The sequence below is a fragment of the Orussus abietinus genome, unplaced genomic scaffold (genome assembly GCF_000612105.2).
Source record: "Orussus abietinus isolate OABI.00-Male unplaced genomic scaffold, Oabi_2.0 scaffold286, whole genome shotgun sequence".
NCBI classification, from domain to species: Eukaryota; Metazoa; Arthropoda; class Insecta; order Hymenoptera; family Orussidae; genus Orussus; species Orussus abietinus.
The window spans coordinates 1-26,227 of NW_019394432.1; the positions used below are offsets into that span (position 1 = coordinate 1).

At 40.0% G+C, this 26,227-nt stretch overlaps 5 protein-coding genes across 16 annotated transcripts; 3 read left to right on the forward strand and 2 right to left on the reverse strand.

Moving 5' to 3' along the window:
• The first annotated feature begins 366 nt into the window (after positions 1-366).
• Positions 367-1,896, forward strand: LOC105697268. The gene is made up of 4 exons (XM_012420441.1): positions 367-774; positions 851-974; positions 1,068-1,255; positions 1,331-1,896. The coding sequence occupies exons 2-4, from the start codon at positions 900-902 to the stop codon at positions 1,578-1,580; spliced, it is 513 nt and encodes a 170-aa protein (XP_012275864.1). The 5' UTR covers positions 367-774; positions 851-899; the 3' UTR covers positions 1,581-1,896.
• A 36-nt stretch (positions 1,897-1,932) lies between these two features.
• On the reverse strand, positions 1,933-11,722 carry LOC105697266 (blood vessel epicardial substance). Of its 9 annotated transcripts, none has more exons than XR_001103803.2 (10): positions 11,356-11,722; positions 10,096-10,596; positions 9,623-9,990; positions 9,386-9,543; positions 9,188-9,290; positions 8,959-9,099; positions 8,704-8,869; positions 5,782-5,811; positions 4,858-5,022; positions 1,933-4,719 (listed from the first exon to the last, which is right to left on the reverse strand). XR_001103803.2 is itself a non-coding variant. In XM_012420438.2 (9 exons), the coding sequence occupies exons 2-9, from the start codon at positions 10,322-10,324 to the stop codon at positions 4,955-4,957; spliced, it is 1,263 nt and encodes a 420-aa protein (XP_012275861.1). In that variant the 5' UTR covers positions 10,325-10,596; positions 11,356-11,722; the 3' UTR covers positions 1,933-4,954. The 9 variants fall into 9 exon arrangements, 3 of the variants coding, with proteins under 3 accessions (XP_012275861.1, XP_012275862.1, XP_012275860.1); XR_001103799.2 differs by adding an exon at positions 7,923-8,166 and having other exon boundaries at positions 1,933-5,022; positions 11,356-11,711; XR_001103802.2 differs by lacking the exon at positions 5,782-5,811 and adding an exon at positions 7,923-8,166 and having other exon boundaries at positions 1,933-5,022; positions 11,481-11,710.
• Positions 11,723-12,329: 607 nt separating this feature from the next.
• On the forward strand, positions 12,330-15,197 carry LOC105697267 (E3 ubiquitin-protein ligase Mdm2). The gene is made up of 7 exons (XM_012420440.1): positions 12,330-12,414; positions 13,111-13,195; positions 13,273-13,317; positions 13,399-13,485; positions 13,626-13,774; positions 13,889-14,074; positions 14,210-15,197. Exons 2-7 carry the CDS (start codon positions 13,168-13,170, stop codon positions 14,759-14,761), a joined length of 1,047 nt encoding a protein of 348 aa, XP_012275863.1. The 5' UTR covers positions 12,330-12,414; positions 13,111-13,167; the 3' UTR covers positions 14,762-15,197.
• A 225-nt stretch (positions 15,198-15,422) lies between these two features.
• On the forward strand, positions 15,423-19,661 carry LOC105697265 (triokinase/FMN cyclase). 4 transcript variants are annotated; one of them, XM_012420433.1, is made up of 11 exons: positions 15,423-15,748; positions 16,476-16,614; positions 16,768-16,837; positions 16,921-17,031; positions 17,108-17,196; positions 17,340-17,556; positions 17,714-17,959; positions 18,182-18,571; positions 18,629-18,882; positions 18,948-19,075; positions 19,162-19,661. In XM_012420433.1, the coding sequence occupies exons 1-11, from the start codon at positions 15,672-15,674 to the stop codon at positions 19,277-19,279; spliced, it is 1,839 nt and encodes a 612-aa protein (XP_012275856.1). In that variant the 5' UTR covers positions 15,423-15,671; the 3' UTR covers positions 19,280-19,661. The 4 variants fall into 4 exon arrangements, with proteins under 4 accessions (XP_012275856.1, XP_012275857.1, XP_023288052.1 ...); XM_012420434.1 differs by having other exon boundaries at positions 17,141-17,196; XM_023432284.1 differs by lacking the exon at positions 15,423-15,748 and adding an exon at positions 16,192-16,210.
• A 64-nt stretch (positions 19,662-19,725) lies between these two features.
• Positions 19,726-21,508, reverse strand: LOC105697269. Its single transcript, XM_012420442.2, has 5 exons — positions 21,448-21,508; positions 21,128-21,214; positions 20,574-20,709; positions 20,167-20,222; positions 19,726-19,937 (listed from the first exon to the last, which is right to left on the reverse strand). The coding sequence occupies exons 2-5, from the start codon at positions 21,200-21,202 to the stop codon at positions 19,806-19,808; spliced, it is 399 nt and encodes a 132-aa protein (XP_012275865.1). The 5' UTR covers positions 21,203-21,214; positions 21,448-21,508; the 3' UTR covers positions 19,726-19,805.
• Positions 21,509-26,227: the final 4,719 nt, after the last annotated feature.

The window sequence follows — 26,227 nt, forward strand, 5'->3', positions numbered from 1 at the left end:
TCATGAGTACGTGAGCCGCCAACGGTGACTGGTAGATGGTACCGCCATCGCGAGTGCGCGAGCTCCTATCAGAAATTCGTTGTGCCGCCCTTGGGGGCAAAAAACGGTGAAAGCTAACGTACGAAACTAGAGGGCAGCACAGGATGCGATCGCACGATCCTGCCCGTGAGCAATCTCCCAACTCATCTCTGTCAGAAATTCGTTGCGCCGCCCTTGGGGGTAAAAAACGGTGAAAGCTATCGTACGAACCTGAGGGCAGCACAAGATGCGATCACGCGATCCTGCCCGTGAGCAATCTCCCAACTCATCTCTGAGAAATCTTTTCTTCAATGGTCACATTCCACGACTTCACACTCTTGTCCATACTCTATAGAAAACAGGTTGGATGACAGCCACGCTGTCCAGTGATTGGAAGATTTGGTGAAATTCGTTCGCTCCTGTAGCACGTATTTGTAAATCATAATGAATTTAAACCATGTAAACAAAGTTGATATAAACTCGAATGTTTTTGGTCGTATTTTGCTGAGGTCTGCTACCAAATGACAAAAGCACAGGGGTCGTTATTCAAACAAGACCTGAGAAATAGATTCGGGAATCATTAATATCTGTTTGATACAAAAATGAATTGGAACGTCAATGCATGATCTCAAAAATGTTTCATTCCTGATTAATTAGAATGAGTCATCTTTTTAGCTAATGTTATCATATATACACTTTTAAATTTTAGATCTTGTGATATATTGAATTATCTGTTGATAACCGATCAAATTAAAAGTAAGCACTGACATGGGTAGCTAAATACACAAATAAAGAAGCAAAGCACTAATGAATAGTTAATATACGATTACAGACATTTAGTTGAAGCCACTTGTTATACTGAATGTTTATAAGTAGAAAAAATGAATTTGGCCTCTTATCAACTGACACACCCTGAGCTTTTGTCCGAAGAGACACTTCGAGAACTTTTAAAAAATGTAAGACAATTGTTAATATTTTAAGAACGTATGAAAAGTTGCCTATTTAATTCTTATATGTAATGATGTTTCTTATTCATTTGTTTTATACAGAGATGCATCGAGCTTCCTAGGCTGCAACTTTTAAGCAAACCAGAACTAGTAGAAATTTATAAGCGTGTCGTTTTGCCGTTACCACAAAGGCAATTTGACGAAGCTCGACATTTAGGAAAGAAATTATCTACCCTACGTTCAAAAAATGGAATTGCCACCGCATGTTATGAAGAAAATGTTTTTACTGAGTAAGTAGTGTCATAATATATACATAACGATTCTAAGAAATAGCTTATGATAATTATGTGCATTCTTATTCATAGGAAAGAAGAATTTTCTCCATCGAAAAGTAATCCTGAACAAAACGGCGTAATACAAGCAAGAGTCAATAATAATGTTGAAAGACTAAAACCACCTATCAGTGACAGTAAATCTCTACCAAAGAAGATCTGTCTATCCCATGCTTATAAGGCAGAAAAGGAATGTGCTTTGAAACGTAAACACAGTGAAATAAAATCATTTCAAGGCTCTTTGATGGATTCAAAGAAACGACAAAAAATTACATGGCCATAATAATCTGCTAATCATTGAAAAAGATCAACACAATTGCTGTTATGAACAAGATCTCTACATTGAAAAATAAGAAAATGTAGATAAGTTTCTGTGAATGGGCATTCTGTATATATGTTATTGATTAATTTGTATTATAAATGAATGAACATGAGTATATACATATAAAATCTGTTTACATTTCATCAGTCCTAAGTGACTGAATTTTCACTAATAAATAGTTACAAGTATTACTTTCGGATGTCATATTTATGGAAATAAAAAATGCTTGCACATTGGAAATTAAGATATCAATAATTCGTTTCTCAAGTTTGGTCCTCCGTGTATTTCCAGGAAAGAATGAAGTAACATCCTATGCGCTTTGTATTTTCCTTTAATTATATTATTATACATATGATCTCTAAACAATACATTTATACACTTTCCTTGACTCCAATTAGAGTTAAGTTCATCAGATACGCGTGAGTTATTACAAATCACATAAAGTTCATCTCTAATTTCAACAAAATACATGTTTGCAAGGCATACGGGACTTTGTTTGGAATCCAATTAGCATAGACTCCGAGTGATTTCAAATAGTTTATGTAAACATCCAAATATCGACAACAATACTTCCACACTTACTAATCGTAACCACAGCTACAGTAGCAATTAGACTTACAAATTAATTTTAATCCTATACTTTCTATAAATTAAACAAACCAACATAATAGACCAATCATATCAACCATTTTTTTTTCTCTTGTTAATGCAAATATATTTTATGACATATCTTATTCAAAGTGCATTATATATATATATATAAAATAAAAAAAACATCATTCACATGTGTTTGTAATCTCTGGAGGATCCACTCAAGTTCAACAACTGCCATAAAAAAATCATAAGAAAAATTTGCATCGTTCAATTTGAGGTACATGCAACATTTCAACATTTATAAAAATCACTACGGACTGCCAACGGAACGTCTAGACATCAAAATATGTAAAGCATTGAACATAATTAATCCGTAGCTATTCGATATCCAATCACCTTGGTGTGAAAACGCTCGAGAGTGATCATGCTAATTGGTCATCGATGATATATAATAATCTTTTGTTTCGATAATATTATTTACATTTTATAATTATAACGAGTATTTACAGCTCGCATCATGATCGCAGATCGTTCCTGACACGTTCCGATCATCCTTGAACGTTGACTTATTATATCGCATACAACAAGGTACCATTATGTAAGGTTCTTGTTACAATTAAGTACCGACATGACGAACATGGGGAATTCGACCTTATATTATTTCTGTATTTTGTAACCACATCTCAGAACGTCAAATGACCATTTCCTCGACGTTCATTTCGGAACCGATATTTTTCTTTATAAATCGGATCTCGATTTCCTCGCATTTCATTATAACTCTACAATATACGTTATACATCGTGGCTGTATAAGAATTTTCTGCCATTTTGTACGGTTCAGTACTTTAGTACAGCCTGAGTAACTTCACCGTGGGATATTCAGTGTGTAATGTATCATAATAAACCATAAAACAACGAAAAGTCAATTTAAGCATAAGGATTGGCAATATACGTCCTTTCTCCCTCTTTTTTTCTTTTTTTTTTAGAAAATATCTGCAGTAACCTATGTAATTACATTACTCTCCGAAAGCTTCAGTTCGCCGTTTTTAGAAATATTTGGAATTAATTCTCTGCTATCAACAATGGCACATGGTTGAATAAAAGGAATTCTCTACCATATCAGCGGATTCTACACTGAGAAGAAAATGCTCATTAACCCAAAGAAATATTTCTTCGAATGGTATCAAAGAAATATTTTTTTAATTCAAAGAATAATGATTTTAACTAAAATTAACTTGAATAAATTGAATGCAACGTTTCTTCGGGATTATGACAATTTATTTGAGTTTATTCGAGTCAAAGAATTATCCTCTGAATTAACAAAATATTTTTTCGTTGCAGTGTATTTTTTGCTCAGGGGAAAAAGTGTAAAGAGATAGAATTAAATCTAAGCCTTGATGAAATTCCTTCACTGAATCCCGAATCAAAGGAAGCCCGGTCTACATATATCATTACACTACAAGTGCATACATAACAATTCGCCCTCGTAAATAATACTTCAATATACTCTTAATCATCGACCTTCTCCATAAAATCTCTAACAATTCAACATCGCCACATCTATTGGGTTGATTCGGACATGAACCATGGCTTAAACAGTAAAGTTCGTCGTTCCACAAATAATAGACCCGACAGATCAGTGATTTCTACTATCAACAGTGAAACGTCCCGTTAAAATCGGAAATCATTTGTACACTGAGAAAAAAAACAATTCCATTGAGCCAAAGAAATATTTAGTTAATCCAAAGAATAATTATTTGACTCGAATAAACTCGAATAAATCGGATGTAACGTTTCCGCGGAAGGATGACAATTTATTACAGTTGATTAGTCAGATAATTGTTCTGTGGATTAACGAAATATCTCTTCGGTACCATCCAAAGAAGTATTTCTTTGGTATATAGAATTTTTTCTTTCTCAGTGTAGTCACTTAGGGTCCCTCTAAATCCTCAAAAGTACAGAAAATCTCCTCGAGATTTTCCCTCGTTCATGAAAATTCCGAGCGAGATGAAACCCCAGGGGATTACCCGGACTTTCCTCGTAGGATTCTCCAGCTAGGTAAGAATGTATACACTTTGATCAAGATATAGAGGGTTCACATAGCGAAGCAAAATAAGCGGTATTTTACAAGGTATATGCAAATGGTCTTCCGCGCTGCAGAAAGAAATATCGCTACATCGGAACTTCATTGACTAGTGGATTGGCATACGACTGCTGAGCAAGGCCAGAACTAAACAGTCCTAAATCAAATATTGATTACAGCTCGGTATTAATTATTAACTAGACCTCTCGCCGTTAACGTTAACGTATGCCTTTTTAGGGAAGTTCGGGTAGTCTATTGTCGTTTCGTTGACACAATGCGTATCTATACCAGGAAGAATGTATTTGTTGTGCGCTTCTACGTATAACACGCAAACACAAAATGGCTACTCGTGTGGCTAAAGGACAGCCCCGATGAAATTAATCGGTGAGTACTCCTCTCTCCGTTTACTCAAAGCGATCAGTCTCTGGAAATGATCAGTCATTTGCAAATATCCTGGAGGCCGGTCATTCGACAAAGTCACATGTCTCCCTAGTCGAGGAAATTCTGTACATACACCCTCGCAGCCTCGGCTCCGGTTTCGAGCCAATGGAAGTTGACTTACCGAAAAGCTTGACACAGTCGACGCAGAAGTTCACACAATGCGAAATGCGTTGTATATTGACATTCGAGGATGACGGAAGGATCGCATTTGGGGTCGCTTAGACCGGTGTCTCGTGATCAGTCTCTTCGATCCTTCCAAGTCGCCAAGCGTTCGGATCTGCTGCCGCTGGAAATCGAGACACGTTATTTCGCCACATCCTCTCAGGACGAGTCTTGATTTTCGCCGGATCTTTCCGTCCCTCGCTAGACCTGAAAATCGCTTCCTAGCAATGAGAAACCTGCGAAAGCATTCCAATATAAACCCTTGACCCGCTCTCCCGGTTTCCCGGGACAGGAAGAACGCTGCGCCTGACCTAGGTAAAAGGTCACGACCCGAGATCCCGAATATAAATAAACGGAAAATCATCCAACCAACCGAAATGAAAGCTAGACGTCGTTTCTCGCGTTTCGGATTCACGACTTCGAGGATTACCATTTTCGTTGGTGAATCAAATCCTCGTGGTCGTGGAGCGGGTCTTGCGGAGAGATGATTTTTCTTTCTTTTTTTTTTAGGATTTAAGCTACGAAAATGCGACACAGATGTGCAACGAATGTCGGCACGAGCAAGAGAGGCTTCGATGATCGTAATGAACATGTATGCCAGAACTTGATGACTCGCAGAAGAAATGCCTGACAAGGTAGTATGCTAGCGATTTGCATAAATGCATGATATTCCGTTAAAGCAAGAGCAACGTACGAGAACAACACAGCGTGACGTGAAGAATAAATGGTTCACAAGTGCAGGAATGACCAAGTGACGGTTTTATTCTTAACACATATCATTTGTCGTCGACCAACGTTTCCCTTAATTGTGCACTATTAGATGCTCCCACTCATGCTAGATGTAACACGAAGAGTATAATGCCGATTTTCGTTATAAACTTACCACAATAATAGTATTTAATCCTAGGCAAACCTAAGCAAAGAAGAGACAATGTCAGTAACTACCAGAGATACTAAGAAATCAATATTCCTAAATTTTCATTACACTTTTCTCGCGTTCGCTTTTAACTTTTCGTTGGGAATCTTATTCTTTTCTATAGGTCTAAGAAAAACCCGACTATTTTTCCGGGATTATTGAATTACGTTAAATATACTTCAAGCGCGTATCCCGGAATTTCCGAAGCCTTGACTCTCGATCCAATTCTCTGGTAAATAAGTTAGTAAAGAATTTCAATTAACGCGGTGTACCAGATTGCTTGAGAAACATCTCTGCCCGATAAACAAAATCTAAACACAGCCACTATGAGTGATAACGAAAACCAGTGTGAAATAAACAACAACAAAAAAAAAACAAAACGCAGAGGAAAGCTGAGAAATTAACGGAGATAATTCCAACTGAAACAAAGTAGCCGACGCCTCCCCCGAGACTTTACTCTCAAGTGTTTTCCATAATTCTCATTTATTTTCTAAGTTCTCACTTTTACAATTCACCGACATGGTAAATACATTATTCATCTCTCACTACTCTGTACATAATACGAGGGCTATCAATTAGATCCATTTTCAGGGACGTTTCTAGCTCTCTTACCCATTACGTCAAGATATCCTTATTTCCTTCGAGTACCTAAATAAAAAATCATCTACGACAGAATGTAAATGACTTTTTGCCGATAATTGTACACCTACATCCCGGGTACAACTGTAAAAAGCTAGAAACAAACCTGTTTCTGATACACTGAAGAACCAGCTAAACGTAACAAGAATCCTAACATCCTCGTCCTTAAAATACGTAATAATAGTTGTAATAATAATGCGCGTTACCGGATGCAAAATGTAAGAGTCATAATGAATATGAAATAGACGAAACAATTAAAATTCGACGGCAGTACATTGGAAGATCACTTTATTAACCCTCTCGCTTTTCTATTATAACCGCAAATATCGTAATTGACCATTCGAATTATAGTACTTATGGATAGAGCCCGACACGAGTACATATTCATATTTTGACAAAATGTCATATACTTCGTATAAAGAAAAAAAAAAATATACGAGAAATGAACCGTGGAAATTCGCGAATACGACGAAGCGATTGCAACGGTCATTTCGTCTTACGGTCAGAACACTTACTTACAATTTATGTATAATATACAGCTCTAAATAATTGGCAAGGAGCATTGTGCAATTAATTGCAATTGTTGGCAATACACGGAGAGTTGTAATAACAGAAGCAGTAAGAAATTATAAGAGAAAGAAACGTACAGGTACAGCTAAAAAATCTTATGTTGCTGGTCTCATTCAGGACTTAAGATATAGGAGTGATAAAAAAACTACGAAAAAGAACTATAGTCATTTTTTTTTTTTTTCTAAAGGAAAGGAATTGCAAAAGAAATATTCTTCCTCCAGCCCGTCCCAAATTTTCAACTGCAATTCTCTTTTTGAAAAATCCAGCGAGAGGGTTAAGGGGGACAATCTACTTTAGATCGGAAAGAAATGTTTGAGGTTTCCACAGTGCGTGCATTTGTTCGCATGGAAAAGTTGCCTTTTTTTCTCATAACAATTACTGGAAAATGTTTTCGAGTCGCCAGCATAACTCTACACATCTTTACAGGTACCATTAATACGATAGTACACGAATGGAGAAAACAAAAAAAGAAACAAAATAAATTGCAAAGATAAAATATTAATATTTTAATTTGTTGGAGTTAAGTGTGTGTATATATATATATATACACACACATATTTCTTTGGTCTCTCTAGAGCTGGGAAGAAAGAACAGCAGAAAAGTAGAAATTTTCTGCTATTTTTTACTCTACAAACTCTGTATCATATCTAAATTCACGAGGGAAAAACAAAAAAGAAAAGAAAAAGACTGTCACAGTGATCCGGGCCATTTCGTAGACAAACTTTGCAACGTACTGTTTTGATGTTACACAAACACTAAAAATGAGAGGAGCACTTGTCTCTCGATGAAGACAGCTTTTCCATCCCGTTAATCCTTAATTTCCGTTAACCGTATTCCCTCTTAAGCCCAACTACGAGTACCGATTAGTAAAGAATGCAAAATAAAATGAGACAACTCACCTGGATGCAAGGTGACCGATACAAAACAAGAAACAATAATCCGGGGGTGCCAGAATGGCCCAAGAAGGGTTGTTTCTAGTTTAAGGGGTCACGGGATTGGTCGAGGAAGACGTCACGTGGGACGGCGGGACGTTGTTGCGTGCAGGATACAACGGCAATATGTAAGGAGCGTGTAGGTGGTTCAGGCGATAGAGGGCGCTGTTCAGCACGTTCGGGTTGGTGTACAGCAGCGGCACTCTTTCCTCTACCCAAATCAAACCAAAATAGGTGCGAAATTATAAGGAAATCATAAGTAATGCGCTAATGTCAAGGCTTCTAAAATATCCTAGGAGATAGGGGGGGGGGGGGATACCAGTTAAAATAAATGAGGAAATTAATTTACCTAGATTACGAGATACGGATTACGGATTTAGATTATGCGACACGGCGACATTTGAAATATCGCGGTACGATACAGGTCGTGTAGTATTGATACTAATAACCTGGAGCTAATAGTATTGATAATGCGGTATCGCGATGCTAATGATATTGAGATTCGTCAATACCATTCGCTAAGACTAGCAAGTCACCGAGGGAGACTTTCAAATAGATTTATCTCTCTTTCTAGATCGACTAATACGCACTTCCGGGCATTAGGACATTTTATTATCGCATTGGGTTTTGTGTCCTTGCCCAACGTAATTATAGTTCAACCGAGAATCGTTAGCGAGTGCGGGATCGAAAGGAGATTAAACAAAATCTGAATTCGGCGGAAGAAGAAAAGAAGGTAATGAGGTATTACCTTGGAGTTGGCGATTAATTAGAGCCGTGATTCCCTGGCTATCACCAGCCTTTTTCACGACGAAAAGTTTGCTGTCGGGATCGCTTTCTATACCGCTCATCCCGGTCAAGCTGACCACTTGACCATTTTGTTGCTGATGCGTGCTAGCTGCTGTCGTTTCGCTCACCTACAAAAGAAATACGTTGCAGTGAGAAATTATTTTTCGGAAATATATTATAATAGAATGTGAACATTTATTGCAATATATCCAAGTACCTGCATTAATTTCTTAACTACATCTCGGCCCAAAATATGATCGAAAACGGTCTGAAGAAATTGATCGGTGATTATGCTTAGTTTCAATTTGTCCCGATGCCAGAGTAATATTCTCGACTCCTCCATTGCCGTTATCGACACCTAAAATGAGATATTTAATGAACATCCAATCACGGCAATTGGTAACACGAAATGAGTACATCTTGAAACTTAAACTAGCTTCCAGTACCTGAAAATACTCGTCGGTTGATACTCCAAACCATTCTGGCGAGTCCAGGAACTGATGTGAAAAGACAATGTGCAATGCTCTACCATTTTGCGAGACTACCAACCTACGGTAATATAATTATAATTGTTTCAATAAAATCAATTGCATTATTTTCAATATAAATGAAATCATTTATTTTAAATATTCGACAAGACTTACTTTCCAGAAAGGACTAAGGACAGCGAATCGACCTTAGTAACTTTTTCCTGTGCATAGACTTCTTGATATTTGAGCTGACGAATAACCTTCATACAGTTTAACACTTTCTTAAATTGATGCCGTGAAACTTTTAGTGGCTGGAACACAGCTGCATAGACCTATAGACAAATTTCAGGTGAATAAACAAATATGATTATCAGATCAATAGTTTACAACTTTTTTTTCGGCTGTACTTACATCTTCTACCTCGTGCGTGAACCTAACAGGTCTGAGCTTGTAAAGAAGCGTGCAGACATGAATGAAATTAATTGCGACAAAGAGGGCGTTCCATAATACAGCATCGAGCCAGCAGGCTATTGCCCAGCCCCACAGGGTGAGGAAGGCACAGCCAACAAGAAGAGTGCATCGCAAATAGAGTACACCATGGATGCCACTTGGGGCGAGGTGAGATAGAAGGAAGAAGGCATTTGCCAGCTGGAAGTAGATGTGGTTCACATAGAACCCATGATAGGGTTGGCAGGTCAGAGCTCCATTCAAAAACGTCTCAGGCACTATCGGCGGATGAGGATAGACGGACCCGTGATTGACCACCGACAGTCCGGCACCTATAATCAACCCATTACTCAACTCAGCAAAATGACATTTTTCTGTTATCTTGCATATGATTTACGTTTAGACAAATTAAAAAGCAGAACATGACTGATATTTACCTAATCCATTGCCGGTGGTCACGTTTCTACACTGATCATGTTCTTGATTTGTCGGTGGCATCGTCGCAATGTCTGACGTGACTGCATTTTGGGAAGCATTTGATGCTATAGCAACAGTAAGGTTTCCGTCAGCGTTGATGTGACACCAGCAAAGAAGGACCAGGAACGAAAGGGAAATACCCCAACCCCAGCCGTCTCGGCCTCCTATTAAGTCGATGCCGATCCACATCCCCGCATCACCACTGCGGTAAACCGACCCTTCTTCGCCGTTTTTAATTTTTCTCAGTTGTATTCGCTTGCTTCAATGCTGGATTTAAAAAAGATTCACAAACCACAACCAAATACTTGACAATAATCGCGATTTCTTCCCACCCTTTGTTTCTCAAAAAATTATCGTCGCCACTGGTTCAACTACATAATTGTATGAAAATAGAGACTGCGCTCATGGAATTAATTGACCATTCCGTCATGTTATATAAATATTGATACACCTTGCAGTTCCTGAAAAAAATTACCTCAATTATTTACTACTAAATGAGACTGCAGACATACTTTAAATACTTAAATGAACCACGAATATCTATGAAATATTTATCAACCATTATCAGAGCTATACCGATAACATTTGAACCCCTCATAATTATAACGCATAATCCTTCAGTTATAAGAACGACTAGTTGCAAAGTATGCGCTTAAAAATAGCATGACAATAAAGGACACCTAAGTATACCATGCAGACAGTTCACATTTGGCGAGTGAATGCAAGTTCAGCAGGGAAGAATCGTACAGGTCAGAGCACGTCTCAACTTCTATTAGTCACAAGTTAAAGCTATTTACAATCTCACAAAGACATTCTCTGGTTTTCCACCCAGTACTCTGTGACTAGTCATAAGATGGCAATAAAAATATGAAAAATGACCAAAATATCTTCCCTTTATCAACCTCTTGTTAATCATAACGTTCATCCATTACTCTACCGCAAACTATACTAACTCATACACCCAGCTCTTAACAATAACGCATTAGAAGAGCAACTCTTCGCGATATCAGAAGTGGCTGATAACTACAATAAAAAATCCTTACGGATTAAGCTTCGGAATAATATCAAAACGTCATTTTTCTCCTGTCACTGTTATCCGTGAAGCGAGAGTTAAAGTTTTGCATTCTGGGAATGAATACGCTCGCGGTTGAAACCGCTGATGTGTAATAAAAAAAAAACCACGAGCGCCCCATTAAAAATCAATAAATAACCCAACTTACATGGGGAAATAGCAAGATTTTTCGGGGCCGCTCGAGGCTCAAGAGGTCGCGACGCAGCGGGTCGCGACGCGTCCCGAAGCGGCGAACGACGTCGATAAATTAACGTTGATTGACGTCGACTCTACCTGGGCCTTTCGGTCGCCAACAGAGTCGCGAGCCGCGCGTTAATCCATTTTGCGGAACGACCAGCGACGAGTGAAGCAAACGAGCGGCGATGTTTGCGATTTGACAACTGTTTCGAAACGCCAGCACCGATAGAGTGAAAGAAGGAGCGAGACAGAAATAAGTACACGGTAGTGCGAGCGACAGGGAGGAAAAGGGGGCAACCCGTATCGCGCTTCTTCCTCGCTCGCACCGAGTGCGGCGAAAAGGAATCGACCAATCACAGAGGTTCGCGGTGCGTGCTCGTCGCCTACTGGTCCGCACCTCGAGTTCGCTCTTCTGATTGGTCAACTGACCGATACACCTGCAGGTAAGAACTCCGTTTTACGGAAAATCGACCCGTGATCGATCTTAACCAAAAATCCACTAAAAATATACGCAAATTCAATATAAATTAGCTGTCCATTTTAATTTCATGAACATTAAAGAATTTTATCGGTTAATATCGTGTACTGTGGACGTAGTCGACACAAAATATTCGATAATTCTTATCGTATTTATAACTCCTTAAGAATACCGTTTTCAAGGAGCTAAAAGTCAATTGCTAAAGATACCGCACAGCTATTAACTGACTTAAAAGAAATACTCTTCACCGGCGGTATCGAGTACCGAGAAAAGGGTGGGTGAAGTTAGGTGCATAACGGACTCGTGCGCGCGTTCGAACTCGTTCTACCCGTCGCAACGCGTTCCCGCCAATAGCTTGTCGAGAATTTTCTGTGAGTCACGAATAAACTTCGGTCGCCAAGCAGCTGAGCCGCACCGCGGCGTTGCGTTCCGTCATATGCTGCTACGGGACAGTCGCGCGTGTTTGAACCGAAGGTGAGCATTCGTTCCAGATTCACGGATCTTGCTCCAATCACGACACGTTTTTCTCACCTAATCACCGTACAGTTCGTGGTAACCTAAAATTTATTCCCAGCAAATAATATTACATTTTTATTCGTTACTATATAAAGCGGCAATTTCATCAAGGGTGATTCTCCCCGTGATATCTATTAAAATTCGAAATATACAGTGATCTGGTTAGTTTTGAGGAACCCTGTAGGGTCAGTTTCAATTTTGGAGTACAAGATCTCGTAAAAAAATGGTGATAACGAAACATGATAGAAGGAAGAAGCGCCGATGCTAGTTCCATAAACTGGCTACACGAGACCCCCACGTCAAATCGGAGTTCCATTTTTAGTTTAATTTCAGAATTTTATAATTCATTTGGCTTTGTTTCTGAAAAAGGGTATTCGGTATTTGGAAAAATTGTAACAATTTATTTATACCGCTTGGAATATTTACTCCGTTATGCTGGAATCATAGTATGGTTCTGGACGAAAGTGGAACTTCCTCATGGTGCGGTGTTTACAGGAACCATTTTATGGGATTTAGCGAGCCCTCTCGAGGTATATTCTATTTTAGTTAAGGTTAGGTTGACACGTCATGAATTAAACGGCTGTTGAGAACCTCGGTCTTGGGAGCTCCCAGAATCCACTACGCGCCACACGATACTCGCCGTAGTACGAACCTTACGAAAGAAGCGTACGAGTGACCTTGTTCTTTTTTTTCTTCTTATGGGACCTTTCCCTCTAATACTCTTTGTTTTAGGATTTTGAAAGCGCCCACCGATCCGTCGGCATTTCTTTCACGACCGATCCCGACGAAATGAGCCTCGCTTTGGATCTGCAAAATGGTACATAGGATTTTCATGAATACTTCTTACTTATCAGGGAAATTACAAACCTTATCAATGGCCTCTCATGTTCACAGGAAATTTGAAACGAGACTGTTGGAAGAGGAAGGACTCTGAGAAAGGTATGAACAACCTAGACCCTTGTGCAAAGATTATGCATCGTGAGCTTGATTTCGAGACGTCAATGGTATGTCGATTTTTAGAGGATGAGAACGAATTCAGGAACAAAAAGCAGAAGCCATGGTTCGACAGTGACTCCGATGATGATAGCTTCTACGAGAAAGTAACCGGTGAGTGGTGGATTTTTATGTTTACTTGTATACTTGCATAAAGAAATGGAGAAGAAAATAAAGACGAGAGCTAAAGTAAATAAAGATCAATAAATAAAATATATTCAAAGTATAATCTAATATTTTATTACTTATTACAGAGGGTGGAGCATCTGAGGCATCGACTCATACTTGGGTTAGTAGCAGTAGCGAAAGTGATAATGTTTCCGTACATGTTGAGTATGAGGTTGCGTCGCTCTCAGAAAGTAATAATCCATTTGCAGAAGGCACGTCGACATCTGACCCAGAGGTATGCTTGTATATATGAAAATTTATTTTTTTTTTAAATAAAATTTTATACTAGGGCTGTAAAGATTTATACTTGGTCATGTGAAATTCATATTTGCTTATTTTACTTTTGCAGGACATTATGTCAGCCATTGATATATTGGATAAAATGTGCGAATCGGACATAGGTTTAGCAGACGATAGCAACGATTCAAGAAGTTCTGTAGATAGTGAAATTGGAAAGGCAGATTACTGGACGTGCATTCAATGCAATGCCAGAAATAATAATCCACTTTTCCGATATTGTGAGAAATGCTATCAGGTAATATTTAATATCAATTACCCAATAAATCTTGGATACTTGAAAGATCATCGATACATAAGTACTAGAATATTAAATAGGTAGTATGTCTTTTTTACCCTCTCAATTAATTGAATACATTTTCTGAAAAACTAGATACGAAAAAACTTTTTCCCGCCAAGACCTAAGTGGAAGAGGAAGCGATGTGAGGCATCGTCAAAACCAAATAGTCAATTAACATTGACTAGCATGGACTCTGGCTTAGGCTTCAGTCAAGAAAGTAAACACTCTTTAGCTTTGGACCTCGACGTAGAACTTGGTAACAATGAAAGTGACGAACAGAGACTGTCATTGAAACTTAAGACTGACACCAATAGTACAGAGGAGTCCAATGCGGACAGATTATCTCTAGAAAAAGAAGAAATATTGAAAGAATGCACACCTCCAACCGAGTCACATTTGCCTGTAAATATTGTAAAAAAAGAAACAGTGATAGATTCATTGACAAAATGTGACTCCCTGGAATTAGATGCAGACAAGTTGTGCCATATTTGCACACTTGGTCCAAAAAATGGTGCATTAGTGCATGGTAGCATTGCACACATTTGTTGCTGTTATCGGTGTGCTATTAAAGTGTGGAGAGGTACGAGACGGTGTCCCATTTGCAACCGGAAAGTGACCAATGTTTTTAAAGCTTTCTACATATAAGACATGATATTTGCGTCTCGGTAACTTTAATTTCTTCTGGTACAAATTTTATAACTTGCTGCTAGTCATAAATTTCTATCAATGGACTATGAAAATATGCCAGCAGCAGAAGGACTTTTAGTTTCATTAAATTTGTAATTAGTAGCGCCTTTCTAAGTCCCTAGATAAGTAGTTTTGCAACATGAAATGCATAGACCTCCTTCAAAACAAAGTATATTATATCTTAAACAATGATTTAGCGGATGAAGTATTTTTAGGAACAGCACTATTAGATATTTCTGTTTTGCGGTGCACTATGAAGGAAGTGCCTTTTTAACATGCAATAATTTTAAGTACAACGATCAGAATGTATTGATCCACCTTAGTTATATTGTGAAACACCTTTTGACAATTTTTTTTGTACAAGCAATAAATTCAATACGAAGGACGTACCTAACAATCGCGATAACCAGAAAAAACATCTTGTCACGTGTTTGCCCCATAATGTATTTTCTCAAGTTGGTTTTATGAAGTGGAAGATTTCTCTTTATTGAACGTATAAAAAGGTGACTATAATTTAATGCTAATCTTGGACATAATTTGTATAATTTAATTCCTTTTATCTTTAAAACATTTATTTATACTTATTAATTTTTAATGAAAATTATCAAAATCTTTCTGTTGCTATTTAAATGTAACTATCGGCATTCTAATGTAACAACAGAGATCAATTTTGCAGTGCCGCCAGGTATTTTTCAGTTCAATCCTTGTAACGTTGGCCACCCTACATAATCAGCCGTTGGGTAACTTCCTAACCTTGTTCACAGAGCTGACAGGATTTTAAGTATAGAAGTATTAGACCAATTTACAATTTAGACGGTACATTGTAAATACTTTTCGAGGAGTAGAAGATCAATTATTCATTGAAATTATGAATTTCTCACGATATGCTTTGGCCGAAGGGTGTTTGTGTTCGCTGCCTACACGTTCAGATAAATATGCACTCTTGTGCGTACACATTTTGCACTGTATTAATTATAACCTACCCAATTCTGTTAGTCTTAAATTTAGATAAGCACAAATATGATAACACCAATGACTTTTAAGATGGCATACGGGTAGTACTAGTGACAAGAAAGATTCTGTGATACGTATATTCAATAATTAAAGCAACGTCTATGCCTAGACAAATTTTTCTTTCTTTCAATAACTTGTATTGATGATATAGATTCCCGAATTATAAAGATACATTTCATAGATATTATTTTTTTAACATACTCAATTGTTTATCTAAAAAATATTGTAACACGAGTCATATTTAAAGTGACACATTGACTGAATATAATTTGCAATGAAATAAAAAGAACATTAAAATATTCTTAAACCAATGTTTTAATTACTGCATTACTTTGTATATGCCATGCTCCTGATCACTGTAAACAGATCACTAGCTGGATAAGCTTTAGACTAGTAAGCTCTTTGTACTTAGTCATAAAAACGCCTTCACATAAGCAAGTACCCATAGTTCGTAGTTCATCATCTTAGAGGCCACAAGCAAGGTTACATTATCAGCTCTTAAATTAAACGTCGCAAAACCAGAAATGCTTCCTTTTTCTTCTCTTTATCGGCAGTCTGGAAAACTTGAAGAGTAGTGTTAGAGAGATCACCAGACTTTTAAGATAGCTGTCAGTGGCAAAGTAAATGACTTGAAGTTCAATTCCATTCCTTTCAACAGCGAGGACGTTACCATGTCTGCAGGGAAAAAATTAATCAACTCCGTTGAAACTGTTGTTGAGGAATACCTGTCTGGTCTCTGCTTAGCATACCCACATTTGGAATTCCATGCAAAGAAGAAAGTCATTCTAGCTCCCGATGTGAGTCTTATGATGTGATAAGCCATTCTTGGAAGATCTATATTCGAATGACCGTAATATGTATTCGAAAAAAATTATGCAGTATACATCAATGAGAAGTTCTTAATGGATCATACTTTATCAGTTAAAATCAAGTTCATTTCTACGTTCCAGTGGAAGGACCGAGATGGTAAAGTGTCTGTCATGTGCGGAGGAGGAGCAGGACACGAACCATTTGCAGCAGGTTTCACATTAACCCTTTTAACATTTCTTTACAATAATATCTATCGATCAAAAGTGTGCATATTATATATAATAATTCTGTAGGATTCGTTGGATCAGGAATGCTGACCGCCGCAATAGCTGGTTCTGTTTTCGCTGCGCCACCATCTAGCAATATTTTATACGCATTACAATGTGTATCGACGAACAACAAAGGTATTGCACCTGTATCTCACCCTTGAGAAATGTTTCATAATGCAACCCTATAAATAATTACATTGTGTGTCATTAGCTGGAACTTTAGTAATTATACCAAACTACACAGGAGACTGTTTAAATTTTGGAATAGCTATTGAAAAAGCTCGTCAAGCAGGATTAACGGTAGGTGAAATAATACATTAAATTAAATGAGTTTCTTAATATCCCTACAATTAGTCACATTAAGTGAATTTTCTAAATTTCTGTATACAATGAAACTGGCAGAAGTGTATTATTACCCATCAACTTCATTTCCTTGACTATAGGTAGCGGATCTTACAGTGGGAGAAGATTGTAGTATACCCACAAGTGAGCAAGGAAGAGCAGGAAGACGTGGTTTGGTAGGAATAATGTTTGTTCAAAAGGTAGCTGGATCGCTTGCAGAGAGGGGTCGAAGTCTTGCCGAAGTAGCAAGATATACAGAAATAGTAGCGAATAATATAGCTACCTATGCTGTTGGCTTGTCGGTGTGTTCACTACCTGGTTAGTAATTATTCTTTCTCATTAATGTTGGTTAATCATTTAGATCAAGGTCTATTTTTTTTTCGTTTTATAAAAATTAAAGCATTATTGATAGAATTTTTAACCAGGAACATTAGCAGAAATTTATCTTATGGCAATGCTATATAATTTTATGAAGGTCAGGGTCCAATGTTCGACCTTCCACAAGATGAAATAGAAGTCGGATTAGGTGTTCATGGTGAAGCAGGATACAAACGACTGAAGTTACAAAATGCAGCACAAGTGGTGTCACTCATGCTAAATCAAATTATCCAGACACTATCCATAGTCAGTGGAGACTTCGTAGCAGTCATTGTGAATAACTTTGGTGGTTCTAGCCAGCTAGAACAAGGGATCGTAACCAATGAAGTTATTAAACAACTGGGTAACTACCATTTTGACTCATAAGGTATTTTTCAAACAATGGAATTAGAATCACAAATTAATTAGAAATAAGGTTTTAACGTACATCAAAAGCATTTTAATAATTCCTATATTCATCCTTGCCTATGCTTAACATTTGACGAGGTAAATATAAAGTGTGAAGAGTGCACATGATATATCCAAATTGAACCATACTCAAGCTGAATAATTATTGTGCGAACAGAGGAGAAAGGAGTGGAACCAGTTCGTGTTTACTTTGGTGTCTTGATGACATCGCTAGACAGTGCTGGTATACACATATCGATGCTAAGATTGCCTGAACATTCCAAAGCAATACTCATCGAGTGCCTTGATGACAAGACCGAAGCACCATGCTGGCCTGGTCGATACTACAGTAAAAAACCATCAAAGCCTAAAGAGCCTTTAATTGAAGAGAAAAGAAAAAGATCACCTAAGATAGGCCGGGCATTAACTGAGCAACAAGACAACCTACTTAAAATGTGTTTAAAGAAAGCCTGTGATGCAATTATGGAAAAGGAAGATTTGATCAATGAACTGGATCGAGGTTGCGGAGATGGGGATTGTGGAACGACACATAAGGAACTTGCTAAAGGTAAATGTTTTTCTTGCGTTTGATATCAATAATAATTGTTAAACTTTTCTCAAATAGGAATTCTTGCTGCACTTGATAGTTTACCAACATCTCATCCTTCGTCGTTATTAACGGAACTATCAATGATTGCCGAGGAACGAATGGGTGGAACTTCAGGTGCTGTTTACAGCCTGTTGTTCACAACTGCAGGCACTGAACTATCACTAGCAAAAAGTGGGGAAGATTGGTTAGAAACCTGGGCCCATGCTTGGCGTGGTGGCATCGATGGAATAATAAGATACAGCAAAGCAAGGATCGGTGATCGAACAATGGTAAAGCTCCATTGAGTACTAGAAGCAATTTAAATATCGTTAAATATTTCTTTACATGCTTTTAGCTGGACGTTTTGGATCCTGCTTGCAAAATATTCGAAGAGAATTTATCAGGATTCTATGAAGAAACTGTAACGATGGTAATAGAGGGAGTCTGGCGTGCTTGCAATGAAACTAAAAACATGGAGCCCAGGTAACAAAATTAGAAGAGCACAAATGCTAAGACGGATTCTTGATCGATTAATACAGAAAATACTAAAACAATGATTTCATTTTCAGAGCCGGTAGAGCTAGCTACGTAAAACAGGCAATTCATCTGAAAGATTCTGATGCTGGAGCTTACGCTGTAGCTACATGGATTAATGCCATTGGCCAAGTAATTCTAAGCAATCGTTGATAAAATATAATCATCTACATAAATCAGAAATTTATAGAACAGCATATCGCAAAACGATTATGGAAAGTCAACAAAGTAGGAAAAGTTATTTGTTCTATGATTATCACATTTGTATTATACATTTCTTCCGATGTAGTCTAGTCAACAAGGAGGCTATCATAAAGTTCAAGACTTGTCAGGTTAATTACCAACTTGACTCCTAAAACATTTTTTACTGGCTTAAATTGGAATTAGGAATATGTTTACAAAATATACTGTTATATCGCCCAATTGTATCGAAGCAATGAATACAATTCTGGGTCCTTTATAGGAAAACTAGTTGTAATATTAGGCAACTGGGATTAGTATTAATCAACTGTTAAAATAAATGTTCAATGTGTAATTCTCTCTTCATGAACCCACATTAATTATATAATATACAAAATAGATAAACAACTTATCACAAAACCTTTTTCACAGATTGTGTATTGATTGTAGAAATTACATATTACAGTATCTCAGAAGTGATACAGTTAACGTGAAATGCTTAAGGATTGGGATTGGCGTTGGGTCCACGTCGACGACCGAATGTTTGTACAACATTGACAAACCTTCGGTTGTACTGAATCCTTCTCTTTGCACGGCCAGTTTTCTTCTTCCTCTTTTCTTGTTTTTCAACCTAGACAGATATTTGAAAAGTGCTAACTAATTCTTAAAAAGTAAGATCTGCTGTAATATCCAACAGTCCTGTTGACCTAATGATTGTTGCTTTGCACAGTGCAGTAAGCTTAAAAACATGATACTAATTTTCATGTACATTTCTTGTTGAATTTTATAGTTGTTTTCTCAGTGACATATTTTGAAAAATTTCATTTATACCCAACCATGTACATAATGAAATCTCTTACCTTAGGTGTTTGTCCTTTTACTTTACCAGCACGAGCAAGCGATCCATGCACCTTACCTAAAAATTAAAGTACTGCTATATATACTTTAGATTTAACAATTAGCAAACAAAAGTATTAATAATCAATAACAAAACAAGTAGAATATATTGTCCATCTGATCTATAAAGGTTATTATAGGATTTAATAAAACAGAATATCAAGTTTTGTTGAAAATTGATGAAAGATTAATGCCAGGATACAGCATTAAACTCACTTTAACTTTCATTACTCTCACATTAAATCTAAAACTGCTGATGTATTTCACATTACAGTATATATAATTAATGTGGATCATGTGATTCACTCTGTCAAAAAGGAATGGTTAAAGTTGCATTTAATAAGCTTTTTCAAAAAACGTGCTGATTTACCTCCAAGCATGGGGACAATCATCTCAAGATCGGTTGATGGAAGTTCAGCAATAGCCACATCTTCGGTCACTAAGTTTCCACCGCAGTAAAGGTTGAAATCCAACGTTCCGACATTTTCAAGGGATGCGATTTGTCCCTATAATATTTAAAAAAAAAATTTGTAAAAGAACGTTCAGAAAAGAATAATTTGGGTACATAAGATTTTACCTAACTAGTTTCTTAGTAATAATTAAATAGGTAGAATTAATCGACTCCATTTAAAAGACAAACTACTTAGAATTATGTAGATTTGTCGTGCTTCTACGATAAGACAGAGGATATAAAATTAACCCTTTGCCTCCCTGAGAAGCGCAATTTTTTTAGCACTACTGCTCGTTCTGACATCGTAAAGTTAGACAGTTGCCAGATTATCAAAGTAATGCATCACATATCTTTCCTCCCACTTTCATGGTAATTTTAATGTAAAATTAAAAGTTGCATGAAATTATACACTGAAGAAAATACACGATCGGCTTAACGACTGAGTTAGGCTAGAATATGAAGTGGATGCATACCTTGATTTCGGATATTGTATCATCCTCCTCGCACTCGAGGACGTGCGTTTCCTGGCCACGAATATACAGCTGCATTTTTTCGTTTTACTGCAAATGTATAAAACTTATATTACGAAAAACCAAAGAGAAAACACCTTATTGCGGCGAACGCCCATGTGGTCTTCCAATCACTCGCGAACAGGTCGACACTTCACGACACAATAAGCTTTCTTTCTAGTTTTGCGTTTAACAGCGAGTTCCATGTTGCGTTAGTTAAATTTCTTAAGAATTTGTAGATGAATTTTTAGTGAAAATCGTAATTATAACAATTAGAACCTCACCTCCTGCTCGAGGACCGCGACGTAAAGAACGAAGCAGGAAATGGCGGCGAAATATCAGGGCAGCCATGTTGGAAAGATCGACGCGTTCTGATTGGTCATTTCGGCTAGAGACTAACACGTAATTGGTCGATCCGCGGACGAACCAATAATCTTCCACCTTTAGGATTCCAATACGGCGGCTCGACCCTTCGATTGGTGTACGAGACGGAAATTGATTGAATGTCCAATTAAAACATGGCGCCTATCACTTTGCGCAGTATGAAACTCAATCGACTCCACAGGAATGTAAATCATGTTTGTTTACAAAGTATTATTCACTCGACAGCTTACAAACATGTTAATCAAGAGAAACACGATCGCCAAAGCCGTATACAACCCCACATAGATAATCTCCGAGGTGAAATATACAGGAAGCGATATAAGAGAAATAATTCAAGGAACGATTATCGAAATTCATCGAAAGTCAAAAGGTTCACAATTTCCCATGGATGGACTTTTGCGTTCGCTCTCGAATCACCATCGAAGATCCTACCGACGCGGGAATTTTGAAAACGCAGTCAGACGGAGTACTTAACATAATTAAATTTTCAACAAGTTTTACAAGTCCTGAGGAGTCTTCTTCATTCTAAGCTCGAATCCAAACGAAAGGCGACGCCGAATGCCAAAGACAAATAGTCGGTCTCAAAACGAGCGTGTCTATGGTTCGGCCGTAGCGTGCTCGCGTGTACTCACGCACACTCGAGGGTTGAGACTGGGAGTGCGGGTCGAAGCCCAGGCCTATCGCGGTTATTAAGGAAACGAAGGAACGAAGGAACGAAGAGCGACGCGCTGTGTGGTCCGCTCCTCCGTTTATGGGGCAGTGCATCTGCCGGGCGTCGTAACCCGTAAACGCGCTGTGTGGTCCCGACCTTACGTCTGACTTTACATTCGATTCACTACTTGCTAATAGTAGTTGCATTAGCATCGGCCCGAGGGTGGGGGCCGAGGTTAGCGAAACATCCTGAAACGACCGGCCGGCCGAAGTCGACGCAGGAGGACGCCCTACTAGGACGGCCGAGCTCGCCGAGGAACGCGATATTGCCGTTCCGGCAAAATGAACACGAGGCTTAATTGCCTCGCCTTCGCGAGTACGATTTACCGTTCGACCGGCAAGAATTTCGCCGGGTCGACGCAAAGCCGTCGATCGGCGGAACCGGGTATGGTTCGCGTGGCAGAATGGTTCCAGGAAACGTCACTTCGAGCCGCGGCCCCGGCACCGGCTTGCCGTGTTGCACCAAACATTGTAGAATTGTTTTTCGGGTCGAGAAGGCACGAGAGATGAAATGCAACTGGTTGGGAAGGTCGAAAAAAATTAATTTACCGATAGCACAACGTTGACATTCGCCATCGGTCAACTGGTAATAATCTTAAAACGATTACGCGATGGGACACAAATTTATACAAACATTCAACACGCAAACGCTGCCTACTGTCAGGTGTAAACGGGGCAAACGGAGAAAATTCCAACTTCTATTTCCTACAATATTATTACTCGAAAAGGGATTATTAATAATAATTATACAAGTTAATGACAGAAGACACGTTGTTAGAATCAAAGTGCGAAGTTGGCAAAAAAGATTAAAAAAATTACCCGTGAGTACATACATCACGTTTATTCGCATATTTGAATATGACGAAAGAATCAGAAGTTATACGCCGAAGTTTCAATGATTCGGTGCACTCCTGTTTGGAGATAAGCTTTGCAAATATTTTGACGTTTTGATATATATAGAATAACCCTTTCATAATACCTTAGGATGAAAGCCAGTTGTTCGTCTTCCTCGAAAAGGTTCGTTATGCCGCAAGTTGGAGTCGATTCAACGAATTGCAATAGTTGCTCGTAGGTTTCACAGGAAAACGGAACGAAATCGGAGCGTTTTGCCGCACGCAGAACGCATCAGAGTAGCGAGTAAAAAGGTAGTTTGAATAGGACGACTGCATTGTGGGCCGATTCGACTGGATTCGGGCGAGGAGCGATTTCGATTCGGATCGTGCGGCCGTACCGCCTCAGCGGGGTCGCTCGGTTCGGCCGCCCGAGGGCGCCACCGTCGCCCGGGGCAACCGTGGCGAAAAATATCGGCGCACGGCCGTGCGCTTCGGGGCAGTTTATCCGAGTTTATCGAGCAGCCCGCGCCGATCGATCGATCGATCCTGCGAGCCACGGACGAGAAGGCCGTCGCTGTCGTTCCACCTCGAGACCACACGCGTCGCGCCCCCTCCCAGTGCCTGGCCGGAGCTGGAAAGTCGGGGCGGCGCGTCGCGTCGTCTCGGTCCGTGGAGAGCGGCGACAAACGCACGGGCCTGGGCCGAGGTCGGGCCTGGCCGGGGACGCGCGGGGTCGAGGGGATCTTCCCGGCGGACCACCCAAGTCGAGGGTGCGCGCAAAGGCGATATTTAGCGGAAGGCAAATCTCTGCCGGACCACCCACGTCGCCCGGCCTCGTCCACCCGGCGCGGCTACTCGTTTCATGGCCCCGGCCCGCGCGTGCACGCGCGACCCGCATACGGTGGACCCTCTACCCGATCCACCTACTCCGCGCTCCCCGAATCGCCGCCCCCGCCGCCATTTTGTTACGCTTTTCCAGAACGCGACATCGAATCTTTCCTTTTTCCCTATTGTATTTTTCTCTACTAGACGCAGTATCGGCAACTACCTGTTCTGGCAACAGCGATTCAACACATTAAACAACTAATAAATTCCCTGTTTGAGCAGAGCATGAATGTCTAAAAACGAAACCAAGAATATAAATAAAAATACTCAACGATAATGACGAAGTCGTCCGTGGTTCCAGTTTCACTTTCTGCCGGAAGTATAATTCGCGTACTATTATTCTAAAAACGTATCGTACGCCGGACCAAAATAATAAGACCAATACTATAATTATAGTACGGCAACACTAAAGTCAGCAACGGGTATTTGTAACATTCTAGAAGTTTCCACATGTGGAACTCCCGGATTCTTCCTAAGTCGACTTTTCGTCGTTCCATGAAACCACTCGGTAGTATCACCCTTTGTTACCGTCAAATGGCGTGCCGTCTCCGAAGTTTAACGGTTCGGGGGGCTCGAGAGCGGCGGCACGCGTAATACCTATTGTTCGAGAGCATCGACGGCGAAGGGAGCCTCACCTTCGGCGAATTTAGGCGTTTAGGAGACCGTCCCGGGGTTTCGGCCCAATTACCGTAATTCTCGCGAGTCGGCCTCGGCTGAGATTCTCACGGACCGGGCGACTCGACTCGGCGGAGGATCGGCCTCGCCGAAACGGGCCAATTATTAATTCACCTCGCTCGCAAAGTAACTCGGACACACCCGTAACGTGTTATTCCGGGGTATAACGACGCCCTGGAGGACGCGAGTCGCCTCGAGGGAGCGTTTCGCTCAACCCCTGATTTTTTCCGTTAATTTTTCAGGCCGAGCATGTCTCGAAGAGCGAGAGGAACGCGAGGCTCGCAGCGATGGGAACTCGATAGCGGAGAACGGACATCCCCGGCGATCGCAGGACACGGGATACGAGCCGACGAGGGAGGATTTACTATCCGCCGTTTTCGGGAGAGAAGCGTCCTCGTATCGCGTTCGAAGCGCCTTCTCCGCGACTCCGATCGGACCACCCAGGTGGTAACCGCGGATGTGCCCTCCTCGTCCCTCTCGAGACAGTCTCCGGTACCAGGGAATACGGGTATTCCGAGATGCGTTATCCGAGCACCTCCGCCGAGTACGGGATGGCACGCACGAGCCACGCAACGTGCGTGGACTCGGGATCTATGAATAACTCTAGAAAGAGAGAGAGAGAGAGAGAGAAAGAGAAAGAGAGAGAGAGAGAGAGAAAGAGAGAGAGAAAGACCCTCGAGGAGGAAAAACGCCTCGAGGGGGTTGTCCCTCTTCCGGACGCGCGAATCGCCCGACGAATTGCGCATCTCTGATCTCCTCGAAGGTATCTCCGATCGTCCTGAGGGAGTCCTTCTTCGACGAGGGTACTCGATGGGCTGCACATTTATTTCATTTAACTTTCAAGTTTCGCGAGCAAAAGCTCCGCTCGAGCGCGAGTGCCGAGAGCGCGTCAGAGGACGTGCCCTCGGTTGCGCTACCTGAAATGATATATTATCGTGAAACGTGCCGGTAGGGCAGCCGGTATGCGTATACGTGTACTTGTATACGTGTATATGCATGCGCGTATATGCATGCGCGTATTCGTAGGCACCGACGTACACGCATGCCGGACGGGGGACCGTTTAATACCGAAACGGTGTTAGTGAGCGACCACCCACGGTGAGGCCGGGACCACCCAACGCGTCCGGCTACTATAAGGGGCCGTCTCCGCTTCGCGGTTTACCTTGCGCGATATTATGTTATCTCTCGCCCCGATGCCGGTGCCGAGGGCCTCGCGGGCGGCTCTTCCTCGATCGCTCGCGACTAATTGCGCGAAACTAATTGTTCCCATTGCCGGAGCGACGGGTTCGAGCGGCGCTCGTATGCACGTATCTAGTCTTATTATAGCCGTTGTTTTCCCGATTTAGGTGCCGTTCGTGGTCCTGCTCAAACTGCTCGGTCCTCCATATGCCCATGACCCTGGACGCATTGTCGGACATAGGACCAGGATCAATGAATCTAGGTATCCGTTGGATCTCTACGTGAATGGTGGACAAGTGAATCAACGTAATCATGGAATGGCGCAGGAACATCGACAATAGAAAGAATGTAAATTCAACCGATTTCCTGAGTTAAACATGGTGAACTCAATAAGCGA

Coding starts and splice junctions, on each gene's coding strand:
- LOC105697268 (XM_012420441.1), top strand. CDS start 900: ATGAATTTGGCCTCTTATCAACTGACACACCCTGAGCTTTTGTCCGAA. Junction 975..1,067: donor TTCGAGAACTTTTAAAAAAT/GTAAGACAATTG, acceptor TGTTTTATACAG/AGATGCATCGAGCTTCCTAG. Junction 1,256..1,330: donor GAAGAAAATGTTTTTACTGA/GTAAGTAGTGTC, acceptor TCTTATTCATAG/GAAAGAAGAATTTTCTCCAT.
- LOC105697266 (XM_012420437.2), bottom strand. CDS start 10,324: ATGTGGATCGGCATCGACTTAATAGGAGGCCGAGACGGCTGGGGTTGG. Junction 9,544..9,622: donor TCACGCACGAGGTAGAAGAT/GTAAGTACAGCC, acceptor ATTTGTCTATAG/GTCTATGCAGCTGTGTTCCA. Junction 8,167..8,703: donor AATTAATCGCCAACTCCAAG/GTAATACCTCAT, acceptor TGATTTGGGTAG/AGGAAAGAGTGCCGCTGCTG.
- LOC105697267 (XM_012420440.1), top strand. CDS start 13,168: ATGAGCCTCGCTTTGGATCTGCAAAATG. Junction 13,196..13,272: donor CGCTTTGGATCTGCAAAATG/GTACATAGGATT, acceptor TCATGTTCACAG/GAAATTTGAAACGAGACTGT. Junction 13,775..13,888: donor CGTCGACATCTGACCCAGAG/GTATGCTTGTAT, acceptor TTACTTTTGCAG/GACATTATGTCAGCCATTGA.
- LOC105697265 (XM_012420433.1), top strand. CDS start 15,672: ATGAATTTCTCACGATATGCTTTGGCCGAAGGGTGTTTGTGTTCGCTG. Junction 16,615..16,767: donor AAGTCATTCTAGCTCCCGAT/GTGAGTCTTATG, acceptor TCTACGTTCCAG/TGGAAGGACCGAGATGGTAA. Junction 18,572..18,628: donor ACATAAGGAACTTGCTAAAG/GTAAATGTTTTT, acceptor TTTCTCAAATAG/GAATTCTTGCTGCACTTGAT.
- LOC105697269 (XM_012420442.2), bottom strand. CDS start 21,202: ATGCAGCTGTATATTCGTGGCCAGGAAACGCACGTCCTCGAGTGCGAG. Junction 20,223..20,573: donor GATTGTCCCCATGCTTGGAG/GTAAATCAGCAC, acceptor TTTAATTTTTAG/GTAAGGTGCATGGATCGCTT. Junction 19,938..20,166: donor TAAAAGGACAAACACCTAAG/GTAAGAGATTTC, acceptor ATATCTGTCTAG/GTTGAAAAACAAGAAAAGAG.